The sequence below is a fragment of the Notothenia rossii genome (genome assembly GCF_949606895.1).
Source record: "Notothenia rossii genome assembly, chromosome: 3".
Taxonomy (NCBI): Eukaryota; Metazoa; Chordata; class Actinopteri; order Perciformes; family Nototheniidae; genus Notothenia; species Notothenia rossii.
This window is the reverse complement of record NC_136901.1, coordinates 754,643-770,558: the sequence shown is the minus strand read 5'-3', so window position 1 is coordinate 770,558 and position 15,916 is coordinate 754,643. Positions and strand designations below refer to the sequence as shown.

The following is a 15,916-nucleotide window of genomic DNA, read 5'->3' as shown; positions in this document are numbered from 1 at the left end:
CTGTTTGCCAACCGCCATCAAAACAACAGAAGAAGAAGAAGAAGAAGAAGAAGAAGAAGAAGAAGAAGCAGCAGTAGTAAACAGAGTTAGCTGTTAGCTCAATTTTAGCTCATTATTTTGCCTTTATTTCAGTATTTAGCAGTAACCAGGAGGCGCGAGACCAACAGAGAGGAATGGGTAAGTAAGGAAGAAGTCTATTCATCATATTCATGAACTTTAATCAGCATTTAAAACATGTGTGGGGCTTTTAGAAAGGTTAGCCACCTAGCTCAACCGATGCTAACGAGACTCAGTGTGAAAAACTAACATTCATAAACTAAATTGAGCTTTAGAAGCGGTGTGTAATTAATATAACACATCTAAACATATCTTATAAAGCAGGAGTGCTTACTCTTTAACTCGGTGTATGTATAATATATTATTTCTGTTGATTCAGTTCAGAAACTTAAGAGATTGACTTTAATTCTCTCAGGAATAAACAAGAAGTTCAGAGTAAATGATGGAAGAAATACAGATTGTTTCTGTTATTTCCCTCGAGATGAGCTCCAAGTTCTCCGGACACTAGAAAGAAATCCATTAAAAAAACATACAAGACAAAGTAAAATAAATCACCTGTCCCCCCCCAGCCTCGCCCCCCCCCCTCTCCTCGCTGCGCCTCCTGCTCCCCCCCCTCCGCCTGATGACGGCCTCCATGTGGCAGGTCGCCCGGCAACAGAGCGTGAAGCATTATGGGATGCTAGAGGACTTTGTTTCCATGGTGACCGAGGCGGTCCCTCAGCTGCTGACGGACAGGCAGAGGAGGCTGCTGCTGCTGGCTCTCAGGGCGAAGGTATTTGAATATATACTAAATATGTATATATATATATACACATCCCCGTTAACCGCCTGTCCTCCTCCAGGTGACCCTCGGCGACCCGCAGGTGACCCTCGGCGACCCGCAGGTGACCCTCGTCGACCCGCAGGTGAGCCTCGGCGACCCGCAGGTGACCCTCAATCACCTGGAGGAACTCCGCTCCGAGAGCACGGTCAGTTGTAACCTGACACGGCGCCGCTCACAGGACACTCAGAGTTCTCTCTCTCCAGAAATGTAGAAGAAATTCCTAAATAACTTCCAAAGAGACGTTCCTTAAAGTCTCTCACATTTCCAAACGGCTTATTTCATTATTTTAGAGAACGACCAAACGATTACAAATGAGTTATGTGACCTGCATGCAGTGCATTCTGGTAAACGTAGTCACAGTGTGTGAGCTGACTGTGTAATCCGTCTCTCAGATGGATGACGATACGTCCTCTCTGCATTCTCTCCTCGCGCAGAGTCCTGACGACAGACAGCGCCTTCTGCAGGTCAGTGCTAAAACTACAACAGCACTAAAACTACATCTTTAACAGGTTTAACACTCTTCTTCGTTGGTGTTGCAGGAAGTTTTCGACCACAGCTTTGACTCCGCCCTCCAGGAGCTCATCTCTGACTTCCTGTCCCGGACGGAACAGCTGTTTCCTGTTCCCGACTTCAAACAGGTAAATATAACACCTGTGATCACCTGACGAACCAGTTCCCAGAATGCACCGGGGGATGTAAACAGGAAGTGTTGTTTCAGACGGCCTGCTGGCTCTCTGCTGCCCCCGGAGCTTTTGAGGAGTGTCTGCAGGAGGGGGAGCACCTGAAGGAGCTGCTGACCAATCAGAGCTGTCGGCTGGGGAAAGCCTCCACCACAGGTAAAAACACACCTTTCATTAATTCACTGTTTCTGATTATATTATATTTAATGTTGTCTTTCTCTCCCAGTGAGCCAGGACACGGAGAACGTTCTCCTCACAGCCTGGTCCCACCCCCTCCTCAACAAACCGGCCAATCAGGAGCCTCTTCCCGCCAACAGCCAATCAGAAGAACTCCCAGATGTCCAATCAGATCCTCCCCCTGACGTCCAATCAGATCCTCTCCCTGACGTCCAATCAGAGCCTCTCCCTGACGTCCAATCAGAGCCTCTCCCTGACGTCCAATCAGAGCCTCTCCCTGACGTCCAATCAGAGCCTCTCCCTGACGTCCAATCAGAGCCTCTCTCTCAGGTGAAGGTGGAGATGCTGGTGCTGACGGAGGGTCAGGAGGAGACTGTGATTGGTCAGAGCGAGGAGCAGGAGGCTTCCAATCAGAGCGCAGCAGGGGGCGGGGACTCATGGGACGTCACACCTGTGATCGTGGAGGTGCACAGGTGAGACGCGGATTATGACATCATCACATTTCAATCTGTCTGAATCCATCATCGATGTTTCTGCTTCCTGTCAGGCTGAAGGAGTCACCTGAAGACTCTGCCGACCAATCAGAGGACACAGGTGAGACACACACACACACACACACACACACACACACACATTCTCTGACAGACAGCCTCCAACCTCGCCTCCTCTCCACAGGGGACCAATCAGATCAGAGCCCTGAGACCCCTCCCCCCCGTGTGTACAGAGCGTCTCCCGCTCAGCGCGTCGCTCACAAGTGTCCTCGCTGTGGGAAGTGCTTCATCTACAGATCTCAGGTCAGATATCACCTCCACATGTCAATAACAACAACAAAGAACAATAACAACAACACAGAACTGAAGTTACCTACTGTAACCCCAGCTTCTATGAGTATAGGCGTAGCCCTCTAAGGCTATCGCTATTGGGTAATCCTCCTGCGCAGCACTGAAACACTTGTAGTCCACGCCCACCCGCAAGGTGGGCCCCCCCCTCGGGCTCCTTCCGGTATAAATAGGAAGGAGGGCCGACAATCTGCTCCCTCTTTTCTTCAGCTATTCGTGGAGCCAGTGGGGCCCAGCACTTAGAGGGCCAATACTCATAGAACTGGGGTTACGGTAGGTAACCTCAGTTCTCTCTCGTATATGGCTTCGCCCTCTAAAGGCCCTGACACACCAGGCAGTCACCAGAGAACTCGCCGACGCTGACGCCGACTGTTGCGTCAGCGTGTTCTCCTGCGTCTTGGCCATGACACAGACACACCTGCTCAATAACACCCCATGCCTGTTGTGCCATGCGTAATGGAGCATCACCGTCCCTGGAATATAGCATAACATGAATATTCTCCATGAGGGACGAAGGCTGGGAACAATACATACCTGCCGCTGAGAGAAGTAGAGACGAAGGTCACACTTTGCCCAGTGACAAAAAGAGGGGGAACAGCAGCTCTCTGCGTGCAGACAGGAGAGCACAGCTGGATCCCTGACGTCTCTCACTCTGACAGGACACTCCGTACAGGGTGTGTCAGAGAGGAACGGGAGACATCCCTTAAATACCATTGAATCAATGAACAGGGGGAAGACCAAGATGCAGCAGTGCAAATGTCTTCCACTGACGTTCCTCCGTGCCAAGCCGTGGAGGAGGACCTTCCTCTGGTGGAGAGCGCTCTGATGTTCTCCGGGGGCTCCACCCCAGAGGAGACATATGCCTGTGACACAGCCTCACACAGCCAGTGTGAAGCCGCTGTGCAGACAGAGGCTGCCCGATCGAGCGCTCTCTATAGTGCACGAACAGGCGGCTGAGAATGGCACAAGGCAGCCGTGCGCGCCACATAGCAGGACAGCGCGTGCAGAGGACAGAGGAGATTTAGAAAAATAGCGGGGGTAAAAACCGCGCAAGACTCTGTTCCTGGGAGGACAGGAGTGTTTCTTGTATCCCATGGAACTGCTGGGGGGAGGGGCTTCTCTGTGAAGTGCCGTAATGGTCTTCATGGTGACGAGCCACGCCATCGCCGCCGCTGCCCGTGAGGCAAAAGGGCTGCGAGGGAGTTTCCACACGCTGCCTTTCACTCCGTCTCTCCTCACGAGGCGCGTACACGCCCAGGGGATGAGAGGTGTGTGCATGCTGTATAAATATATATTTATATATATATATAATGTATACATTTTTTACCAATGTTGTTCAGCTACCTGATTATGGAAAAAGACATGATTATGGCAAAACTTAACTTAAATAATGATCACTATTATGGGTCCATAAAACATTTATTCAGCACTTTTGAATGCATACAGTACATTCATTCCAAGTCAAGTGCATTTTCTTTTCTCTGTAGGATAACTACAACAAAGTGCATTCAGAACAAAGCCAAGGTGCTTTAAAATAAACATCGAGGCCAGTAGGCCTACAACTAACTAGTGTAAATAAAGACTGTAACAGCCAGGCCTTCAACAACAACAGATGCACCTATAAGTGCATGCATACAAATGTGCAAACTGGATAAATCCACATGAATGTAACTTTTTACAAATGAAATTACAATTCAATTTCAAGAATCTCTAAATAAGGTGGTCTGTCCTCATGAGCAATGTAAACAACATCGTATCATTTAGATACCGAAAGTAGAATATATTGAACACTGTGCTGCTGTCATCTCCCCCTAATGATAACCTGAGATGGTGAATTATAACTCAATGAAAATGGTTCAGGAAAGTGGGTATAGAGTAGACATGTAGAACTAGATAAGCTTATGATAAGCCAGCCTTGTCTACTTATGAAGGAAAAGTGGGAGGTTCTTTTTAATGAACAGTAGCTTCTCTGCTTTATCATCCATAAGTCTGTTCCTCTTCTCATCAAGCACATGAGAGGCAGCGCTGAACAGTCTCTCGCTGTCAGTGCTTGTGATTTGATCTTACTCCGCATATTTGTCCGGGTGTTTTGATTTCAAGTGGTGGAGTAATCCCGAAGTGGTGAAAGTCTTTGCAGTTACACCCCCTCGAGAAATGTCAGCTGAACACGTTTTACAAATCGCCGAAAGGACCTTTTTAACCATTTTCGGCCGAGAATTTTCGGCGGCCGAATATTCGGTGCATCCCGAGTTATAACGGTGCTCGTGGTTATTATGACCGTGTGTAGGAGGCGTATCTGGGACAGAGGAATACCGCCAGCTCTGCAGTTTATAAACCAATAGGTTAAAACAGCAGGCTTCTGCAGCGAATGAACCTCCTCTGGAGACCCCCTGTTGGAAGAGACCCAGGGGGATCATCACGTGACCAGCTGACGCCAACGCAGAGCAGCTGCGTCACGGAGAGGGCTGTGTGGGTTATGACACGCCGGAGGAGAGCTGTCAGTTCTTCCCCTCGCTGCCGTGAGAGTCACGCTCTCATGCTGGCTGAGTTTAACTCCACTCCCAGATAAACGATTGTCTGAGAGGGAAGAGGACAGCTCTTCTTCCAATTCATTATGAAACCCAGGCTTTGACAGATGCGATACGAGATGTACCGTCTGGAAAGCGACTTCCTCCCTGGGGCGAGCCAGCAGATAGCAGGTCGTCCAGAGGAAACACACTCTCATCCCTCCTCTGTGGAGTGGCTCCAGCCTTCGACACACAAAAGCGAGGAGCCAGGAAATATCCGAACGGCAGACGATTGTCTGGTCTGATATTCCCTGAATGGAAAACGCAGGGATTTCCTGTGTTTCGGGATGATGGGTGGAAGTATGCATCCTTCAGGTGGAAGTATGCATCCTTCAGGTGGAAGTATGCATCCTTCAGGTGGAAGTATGCATCCTTCAGGTGGAAGTATCCTCTTTCAACAGGAGTTCCAGCAGCTCGGATTGGAGCGCAAGACATAGCTTCTGGGAGGACAGGAGTGTTTCCTGTATCCCATTGAACTGTGTGGGGGGGGGGGGGAGAGGCGAACTGCAGGACGTATCCTCTGCTGATCAGCCTGCTCATCCATCTGTCCATCAGACACACGCGCTGCCACTCTGAGAAACACTCTAAGAGCGGGCGCACATGCCCGAGATGTTCTGTGGTCGTCATGGCGACGAGCCAAGCCGGGGGGCCTCCACCCGCTGCGTTTCACTCCGGCCCTCATCATGAGGCGTGTACACGCTCAGGGGATAGATGGAGGTGTGTGCAGTGCTGTCCACACGAGGCGTTATAACAGCGCTCATGGGTTATGACCGTGTGTAGGAGGCGTATCTCGGACAGGTTATTAACCAACAGGTTAAAACCAGCAGGCTTCTGCAGCGAGCCCTGCTGTCTACTTAATCAACAGATTAGTGGCAGCCGGCTTAATTACCGGCTCTGCTTCCTCTGAGGCTCTCGCGGAGCAGACCAGGAGCGGGGGAGCCTCACTCCCCTTTGACTCGCCGCCGGGAGACCCTGTCTCTGGGGTGGCGGGGGAGCGGAGACGTGGGACGGAGCCCCTACAGCCGCCGAAGGGCGAGTCTGAAGCCGAGGCGGTTGCTGTGGGCGTCTCTCCGCTTGCGGCCTCCTGTGGCCGGCGTGGAGGCCGCGGCTGCTGCGTTGTAGTTGGTCGTTGGTGCCGTCGTTGGTGCCGCTGTGGGTGCTCAGCAGGCTGGAGCCAGCTGACATGCAGGCCGTCTTCATGGACTCCACCATGGCGTGGAACTGGGGTCTGAACAGCCCGTACGGCTGATTGGAGCGTCCAGTAGCACTTTTCTGGCCGTCTCCGTAACAGACGCCTGCTGCCGCCCGAGGTGGCGCTGGATCTGTGTCACCCACGCGGAAATCCTCGCCTGGGAGACAGCTCTGTGGCGACGGAGAAGGGGACCGCGTGCTCGGCCGCCAAAACAGCCCCCTGCTCCGACTCTGTCTCCCCCGTTCGGGGGAGAGGAGGGAGGGGAGAACCGCACGGTGAACCATGGAGGGAGACGGAGTAGGAGTCGTCCGACTCCTGCCCGGCACTCGGCTCCAGAGACATGCTGCCGTCCACGTGCTGGACGGGCCAATCGTCCTCCTCGGCCGCAGCAGCTAGAGCGTCCGCTCTGCGCTTCCTGCCGGCTGATGGGAGACGGCACAGTGTGAGCAAGCGACCTGCTGGCTGAGAGCCGCGTCCGCGTGCTCTGACCCCAGGCAGGATTCACACATTGCGTGCTGGTCATAGCTCATGATATATCCTGAGCCACATGAGGGACGACCTCGGACGCAGTTGTTGCTCATGGTGTTTAATGGTTCTGTGCTTCAGTAACTGCTGAGGTCAGCTGAAGGAAAGAGGGAGCAGGTTGCCGGGCCTCCTTCCTATTTATACCGGGAGGAGGCCCAACAACCCATAATGATAGCCTTAGAGGGCGAAGCCATATACGAAAATAGAACAATAACGACAACACAGAACAATAACAACACAGAACAATAACAACAACACGGAACAATAACAACAAACAATAACAACAACACAGAACAATAACAACAACACAGAACAATAACAACAACACAGAACAATAACAACAACACAGAACAACAACAACAACACAGAACAATAACAATAACAACAAACAATAACAACAACACGGAACAATAACAACAACACAGAACAATAACAACAACACAGAACAATAACAACAACACGGAACAATAACAACAAACAATAACAACAACACAGAACAATAACAACAACACAGAACAATAACAACAACACAGAACAATAACAACAACACGGAACAATAACAACAAACAATAACAACAACACAGAACAATAACAACAACACAGAACAATAACAACAACACGGAACAATAACAACAAACAATAACAACAACACAGAACAACAACAATAACACAGAACAATAACAACAACACAGAACAATAACAACACAGAACAATAACAACAACAACAACAACAACACAGAACAACAACAACAACACAGAACAATAACAACAACACAGAACAATAACAACACAGAACAACAACAACAACAACACAGAACAACAACAACAACACAGAACAATAACAACAAACAATAACAACAACACAGAACAATAACAACAACACAGAACAATAACAACAACACAGTCATTATAATAAAGAATATTAATAATGTCTCCCGTGTCCTGCAGGTGATTCGTCACCTGAGCACCAGCAAGTCGTGCAGCTCAGCGTTAAGGCGCGCCTCCTCTGCGCAGGCTCCGCCCTCTGATGCAGAGCCCCTCCCCTCAGAGCCCCGCCCACTCCCCTCAGGGCCCCGCCCCCCCCGCTCTCACTCCTGCTTCCAGTGCAGCGCCTCCTTCAGGTCACAGGCGGAGCTGCGCAGCCACCAGCGCAGCCACCGCAGCCGCGCGCTGTTCAGCTGCAGCTCCTGTGAGCGCACCTTCACACACCTGTCCAGCCTCACAGCTCACACACTCACACACACTCACTCTGCGGGGGAGTTCGGCTGCCCCACCTGCAGCCAGGTGTTCCCCACGGCCCGGCAGTGTGACGCCCACCGGCTGCAGCACCACCCCCCCCCCCTCACCTGCACTGTGTGTCCGCTGAGCTTCAGCTCTCAGAGCCGCCTCCTCAGACACCTGCAGACGCACTCTGCTGAGGGGGCGGAGCTTCAGTTCAGCTGCCGCTTCTGTGACCTCACCTTCCCAGGTACACACATTATACTGTGTATATATATTATATTCACTGCAGACTCTTTATATATTCATTAAAACATGTTCCAGGTGTGACCCAGCTGAGGATCCACCAGCGCTCGCACTCCTCCCGGCTCTTCCCCTGTGATCTGTGCTCCAAGGCGTTCGGCTCGGCCTCCGGGCTGCAGTCTCACCGGAGCAACCACGGCCTGGAGCGCCGCTTCCTGTGCGCTCAGTGCGGGAAGCGGTTCAAGACCCGGCACGGCCTGGAGGGTCACCTGAGGACGCACAGCGGGGAGCGCCCCTTCACCTGCCCCCACTGCCCCAAGGACTTCACTGCCCTCGCAGGGCTCAACGTGCACGTGAGGCGCCACACAGGTGAGGAGAGGGGGGGGGGCACTTAAGTACATGTTTCTGGTATCAGTACTTTACTCCACTACATTTTGAACCCAAATACCTGTACTTTCTACTTCTTACATGTTGAACACAAATACCTGTACTTTCTACTTCTTACATGTTGAACACAAATACCTGTACTTTCTACTTCTTACATGTTGAACTCAAATACCTGTACTTTCTACTTCTCACATGTTGAACTCAAATACCTGTACTTTCTACTTCTCACATGTTGAACTCAAATACCTGTACTTTCTACTTCTTACATGTTGAACTCAAATACCTGTACTTTCTACTTCTTACATGTTGAACTCAAATACCTGTACTTTCTACTTCTCACATGTTGAACTCAAATACCTGTACTTTCTACTTCTTACATGTTGAACTCAAATACCTGAACTTTCTACTTCTCACATGTTGAACACAAATACCTGTACTTTCTACTTCTTACATGTTGAACTCAAATACCTGTACTTTCTACTTCTCACATGTTGAACACAAATACCTGTACTTTCTACTTCTTACATGTTGAACTCAAATACCTGTACTTTCTACTTCTCACATGTTGAACACAAATACCTGTACTTTCTACTTCTTACATGTTGAACACAAATACCTGTACTTTCTACTTCTTACATGTTGAACTCAAATACCTGTACTTTCTACTTCTTACATGTTGAACACAAATACCTGTACTTTCTACTTCTTACATGTTGAACTCAAATACCTGTACTTTCTACTTCTTACATGTTGAACTCAAATACCTGTACTTTCTACTTCTTACATGTTGAACTCAAATACCTGTACTTTCTACTTCTTACATGTTGAACTCAAATACCTGTACTTTCTACTTCTCTCATGTTGAACTCAAATACCTGTACTTTCTACTTCTTACATGTTGAACTCAAATACCTGAACTTTCTACTTTTTTTTTTTCTGCTGGGACTCCCAGTAGCTTCTACTGAAGCCTTCCGAGTAAATTGCCAGAACACCGACACCTCCTCATCTCCACCGCTCCCATGTTTTCTTTTGTGTTGCCATAAGTGCGCGGGGCGAATGCTAATGCTAATAATGCTAATGCAAGGATAATAAAATGGCGGCTTCACAAAACTTATCAGAGTTTTACGGGGCGTGGTTTGCAATCCGCCCAGCCAATAGAAATTGGCCCTTTTCACCCAGGAGAGAACCACCTCTCAGCAGGCACTGAACACGGGTAAAAGTTCCCGGCACTAAGTTCTCTTTTTGGTGTGAACGCAAAATAAGAAGTACTAACGGAACTAAACGGGAGAAGTACTCCGGTGTGAGCGCGCCTATTGGGATATATCTTTTTTTAAATCCTCTGCAGCAGAGAGAGGAGCTGTGGACTATTGTTATTGATTAGGGCATCAGTGTTTCTTAAGTCCCTGACACACCAAGCGGTCACCAGAGAACTCGCCGACTGTTGCGTCGGCGTGTTCTCCTGCGTCTTGGCCATGTGTCACACTGGAACACCGCCAAGACTTCAGCCGAGCACGTAGGAACTGCGCATGCGTGAGTGGCAATAACTCTCCTTACCAGCAGGCGGCGGTAGTGTGTATTCATCATTCAAAAGAGGCAACAACCGGAAGACAGAGAAGAAGAACAGACTGCGTGATGTAAACAACAAATAGCGTGTGCGTTCCATTTTCACTCTCGTCCATCGACAACATGTTTCGTGCGGTACTGGAGCTATCAGCCATTGGACTGTTGCTCGTGGAAGACATTCTCAAGCAACCGTTTCGCTTCTCATGCACTGATTCGCTGGCTGAACAGCCAATCAGAGTGATAACCCTAACCCTTCTTTGTCCGACTGCCATGAAAGGCCAAATAAGGCGTGTCACGGCCGATGGTGCGCGACACACCAAATTGAGTTTGGGCGTCAGGGCACGCTTCGTCGCCCGACTAATGAAAACGGCCTGTAGGGTCAGAAACACTAAACTCACAACTTAAAAATGAAAGCGTTCAGTTTATTTAATAAAAGAGCGAATGTTCAATGTGAAAAGTGACAGGAGATAGAGATTAGTTGCAATTTGGTGCTATATATATAAAAAACTGTTTTATTAAAAAACAAGGGGGTGTGTGTACCTGTACCTGAGTACAGGGTGTGTGTACCTGTACCTGAGTACAGGGTGTGTGTACCTGTACCTGAGTACAGGGTGTGTGTACCTGTACCTGAGTACAGGGTGTGTGTACTTGAGTACAGGGTGTGTGTACCTGAGTACAGGGTGTGTGTACCTGTACCTGAGTACAGGATGTGTGTACTTGTACCTGAGTACAGGGTGTGTGTACTTGTACCTGAGTACAGGGTGTGTGTACCTGTACCTGAGTACAGGGTGTGTGTACCTGTACCTGAGTACAGGGTGTGTGTACCTGTACCTGAGTACAGGGTGTGTGTACTTGAGTACAGGGTGTGTGTACCTGAGTACAGGGTGTGTGTACCTGTACCTGAGTACAGGGTGTGTGTACCTGTACCTGAGTACAGGATGTGTGTACCTGTACCTGTACCTGAGTACAGGGTGTGTGTACTTGTACCTGAGTACAGGGTGTGTGTACCTGTACCTGAGTACAGGGTGTGTGTACCTGAGTACAGGGTGTGTGTACCTGAGTACAGGATGTGTGTACCTGAGTACAGGGTGTGTGTACCTGAGTACAGGGTGTGTGTACCTGAGTACAGAGTGTGTGTACCTGTACCTGAGTACAGGGTGTGTGTACTTGTACCTGAGTACAGGGTGTGTGTACCTGTACCTGAGTACAGGGTGTGTGTACCTGAGTACAGGGTGTGTGTACTTGTACCTGAGTACAGGGTGTGTGTACCTGAGTACAGGGTGTGTGTACTTGTACCTGAGTACAGGGTGTGTGTACTTGTACCTGAGTACTCTCTGTCTCTCAGGTGAGCGCCCGTACGTGTGCACAGTGTGTGGGAAGGGCTGGCCGTCAGGAGGAGACCTGCAGAAGCACATGAGGATGCACACGGGCGAGCGGCCGTACCGCTGCCAGGACTGTGGGAAGGCCTTCTCCATTTCCTGTCACCTGACCGAGCATCGCCGCATCCACACAGGTAACGGAAATATATTTAGTGTATTTAGTATTTGTATTATATATAACGTTGTGTGACTTCCTGTCTGTGGTACTTCCTGTCTGTGGTACTTCCTGTCTGTGTGACTTCCTGTCTGTGGTACTTCCTGTCTTTGGTACTTCCTGTCTTTGGTACTTCCTGTCTGGTTGACTTCCTGTCTGTGTGACTTCCTGTCTGTGGTACTTCATGTCTTTGGTACTTCCTGTCTTTGGGACTTCCTGTCTGTGTGACTTCCTGTCTGTGTGACTTCCTGTCTGTGGTACTTCCTGTCTGTGGTATTTCCTGTCTGTGGTACTTCCAGTCTGTGGTACTTCCTGTCTGTGTGACTTCCTGTCTGTGGTACCTCCTGTCTGTGGTACTTCCTGTCTGTGTGACTTCCTTTCTGTGGTACTTCCTGTCTGTGGTATTTCCTGTCTGTGTGACTTCCTGTCTGTGTGACTTCCTGTCTGTGGTATTTCCTGTCTGTGGTACTTCCTGTCTGTGGTACTTATTGTCTGTGGTACTTATTGTCTGTGGTACTTCCTGTCTGTGTGACTTCCTGTCTGTGGTACCTCCTGTCTGTGGTACTTCCTGTCTGTGTGACTTCCTGTCTGTGGTACTTCCTGTCCCCAGGTGAGCGACCCTTCCCCTGTCCTCAGTGCGGGAAGTGTCTCCGCAGAAAGTTCGACCTGGAGAAGCACCTGCTGTCTCACAGTGACGTCAGACCGTACGGCTGCTCCTCCTGCAGCAAGAGCTACACCCGCAAGACTCACCTGAACAGACACATGCTCACACACACCTGAACACACACACACCTGAACACACACACACCTGAACACACACACACCTGAACACACACACACCTGAACACACACACACACACACACACACACACACACACACACACACACACACACACACACACACACACCCCTACACACACACACCTACACACACACACACACACACACACACACACACACACACACACACACACACACACACACACCTGAACACACACACACACACCTGAACACACACACACACACACACACACACACACACACACACACACACACACACACACACACACACACACACACACACACACACACACACACACACACACACACCTGAACCCCTACACACACCTACACACACACACCTACACACACCTACACACACCTGAACACACGCACACACACACACACATACATACACACACACACACACACACATACACACTTGAACACACACACCTGAACACACACACACCTGAGCACACACACACACACACGCACCTGAACACACACACACGCACCTGAACACACACACACACACACACCTGAACACACACACACCTGAACACACACACACACACACACACACACACACACACACACCTGAACACACACACACACACACACACACACCTAAACACACACACACACACACCTGAACACACACACACACACCTGAACACACACACACACCTGAACACACACACACACACACACACACCTGAACACACACACACACACACACACACACACACACACACACACACACACACCTGAAAACACACACACACACACACACACACACACACCTGAAAACACACACACACACACCCACACCTGAACACACACACACCCACACCTGAACACACACTCACACACACACACCTGAACACACACACACACACACACACCTAAACACACAGACACACACACACACCTAAACACACAGACACACACACACACCTGAACACACACACACACACCTGAACACACACACCTGAACACACACACCTGAACACACACCTGAACACACACACACCTGAACACACACACACCTGAACACAGAGACACACACACCTAAACACAGAGACACACACACACACCTGAACACACACACCTGAACACACACACACACACACCTGAACACACACACACACACACACACACCTGAACACACACACACACACACACACACACACACACACACACACCTGAAAACACACACACACACACACACACACACACACACCTGAAAACACACACACACACACCCACACCTGAACACACACACACCCACACCTGAACACACACTCACACACACACACCTGAACACACACACACACACACACACCTAAACACACAGACACACACACACACCTAAACACACAGACACACACACACACCTGAACACACACACCTGAACACACACACCTGAACACACACCTGAACACACACACACCTGAACACACACACACCTGAACACACACACACCTGAACACACAGACACACACACCTAAACACAGAGACACACACACACACCTGAACACACACACCTAAATACACACACACACACACCTGAACACACACACACACCTGAACACACACACACCTGAACACACAGACACACACACCTAAACACAGAGACACACACACACACACACCTGAACACACACACCTAAACACACACACACACACACACACACACACACACCTGAACACACACACACACACACACACACACACACACACACCTGAAAACACACACACACACACACACACACACACACACACACCTGAAAACACACACACACACACACACACACACACACACACACACACACACACACACACCTAAACACACAGACACACACACACACACACCTAAACACACAGACACACACACACACCTAAACACACAGACACACACACACACACACCTGAACACACACACACCTGAACACACAGACACACACACCTGAACACACACACACACCTGAACACACACACACACACACCTGAACACACACACACACCTGAACACACACACACACACACCTAAACACACACACACACACACACACACACCTGAACACACACACACACACACACACACACACACACACACACCTGAACACACACACACCTAAACACACACACACACCTGAACACACAGACACACACACACACCTAAACACACAGACACACACACACACCTGAACACACACACACACCTGAACACACACACACACACACCTGAACACACACACACCTGAACACACAGACACACACACCTGAACACACACACACACCTGAACACACACACACACACACCTAAACACACACACACACACACACACACACACACACACACACACACACACACACACACCTGAACACACACACACCTGAACACACACACACACACACCTGAACACACACACACACCTAAACACACACACACACCTGAACACACACACACACCTAAACACACACACACACCTGAGATGTTCTATATGTGGATGTGTTGTGATTTGAGACGTGATGGAGGATGATTGTAAACTCACTGATTGTTTGTGACGATATAAAAGTTCAAATCTGTTCTGATGTGGTCACGTGTTTCCTCTGGGTATTGGTGCTCAGGTGAGTGTGTGCTCAGGTGAGTGTGTGCTCAGGGGCCTCATGTATTACGCCGTGCGTAGGATTGACGTGGGAAGGTTGCTTACGTAGTAGAAATCCGAAAAATTGGTCCATAAATTATCCAGCATTTTCCGTTTCCGGAGAGGAAAGTCCCTTTCTAAATCACAACCGACTCGAAATGCGGTGCAGCTTTTGCGGGCTTCACGTAACGCCCATGTCTGCCTCTAGATAGTCAAAGAAACGCCCATTCTTTCATTCATTCATTCATTCATTCATTCATTCTGACTGACTGACTGACTGACTGACTGACTGACTGACTGACTGACTGACTGACTTTATGAAGAAGATAGCAGGAAATGAGGACAGAACAGCTCAAACTTCTCACACCGTGTCAGGTTCTGGTTCTTCTGGGGAGGTGAGATAAATCATATTGTTTGGTGGATGCAGTTTGAACCAGAGTAGCAGCATGGAGGTCGGATCGTCTCCAACATAAATAAATAAGTGGTCCGAAAAAGGTTCATGACAAAAAGAATACACATAGCCTTCCTCAGGCAGTGTGTTTGTACCGGGGACAGGAGACCCCCCCCCCTTGATGAGAAACTGAGAAATGATGGGGGGATCCCTCCGGAGTGTAGTCATGACGACTGGATCTGAATTGTTGTTTGTATTTGGTGGTTTATTTCCCGGCTGTCGATCAG

At 49.4% G+C, this 15,916-nt stretch overlaps 1 protein-coding gene and 2 long non-coding RNA genes across 7 annotated transcripts; 1 reads left to right on the top strand and 2 right to left on the bottom strand.

Annotated features, from left to right (window-relative positions):
- The first annotated feature begins 37 nt into the window (after window positions 1-37).
- Window positions 38-12,913, top strand: LOC307031412 (uncharacterized protein). Of its 4 annotated transcripts, none has more exons than XM_079668512.1 (13): window positions 38-177; window positions 627-829; window positions 921-962; window positions 1,273-1,344; window positions 1,420-1,518; window positions 1,599-1,716; window positions 1,787-2,210; window positions 2,285-2,331; window positions 2,413-2,531; window positions 7,809-8,328; window positions 8,403-8,690; window positions 11,617-11,784; window positions 12,415-12,913. In XM_079668512.1, exons 1-13 carry the CDS (start codon window positions 174-176, stop codon window positions 12,582-12,584), a joined length of 2,274 nt encoding a protein of 757 aa, XP_079524638.1. In that variant the 5' UTR covers window positions 38-173; the 3' UTR covers window positions 12,585-12,913. The 4 variants fall into 4 exon arrangements, with proteins under 4 accessions (XP_079524638.1, XP_079524636.1, XP_079524637.1 ...); XM_079668510.1 differs by having other exon boundaries at window positions 921-1,025; XM_079668511.1 differs by having other exon boundaries at window positions 900-962.
- On the bottom strand, window positions 10,220-11,604 carry LOC307031417. The gene is made up of 2 exons (XR_013805960.1): window positions 11,439-11,604; window positions 10,220-11,390 (listed from the first exon to the last, which is right to left on the bottom strand). It is a non-coding gene; the product is annotated as an uncharacterized lncRNA (long non-coding RNA).
- A 432-nt stretch (window positions 12,914-13,345) lies between the features above and the next one.
- Window positions 13,346-15,494, bottom strand: LOC307031416. 2 transcript variants are annotated; one of them, XR_013805959.1, is made up of 3 exons: window positions 14,051-14,512; window positions 13,933-13,998; window positions 13,346-13,748 (listed from the first exon to the last, which is right to left on the bottom strand). It is a non-coding gene; the product is annotated as an uncharacterized lncRNA (long non-coding RNA). The 2 variants fall into 2 exon arrangements; XR_013805958.1 differs by adding an exon at window positions 15,027-15,494 and having other exon boundaries at window positions 13,354-13,748; window positions 13,933-14,212.
- Window positions 15,495-15,916: the final 422 nt, after the last annotated feature.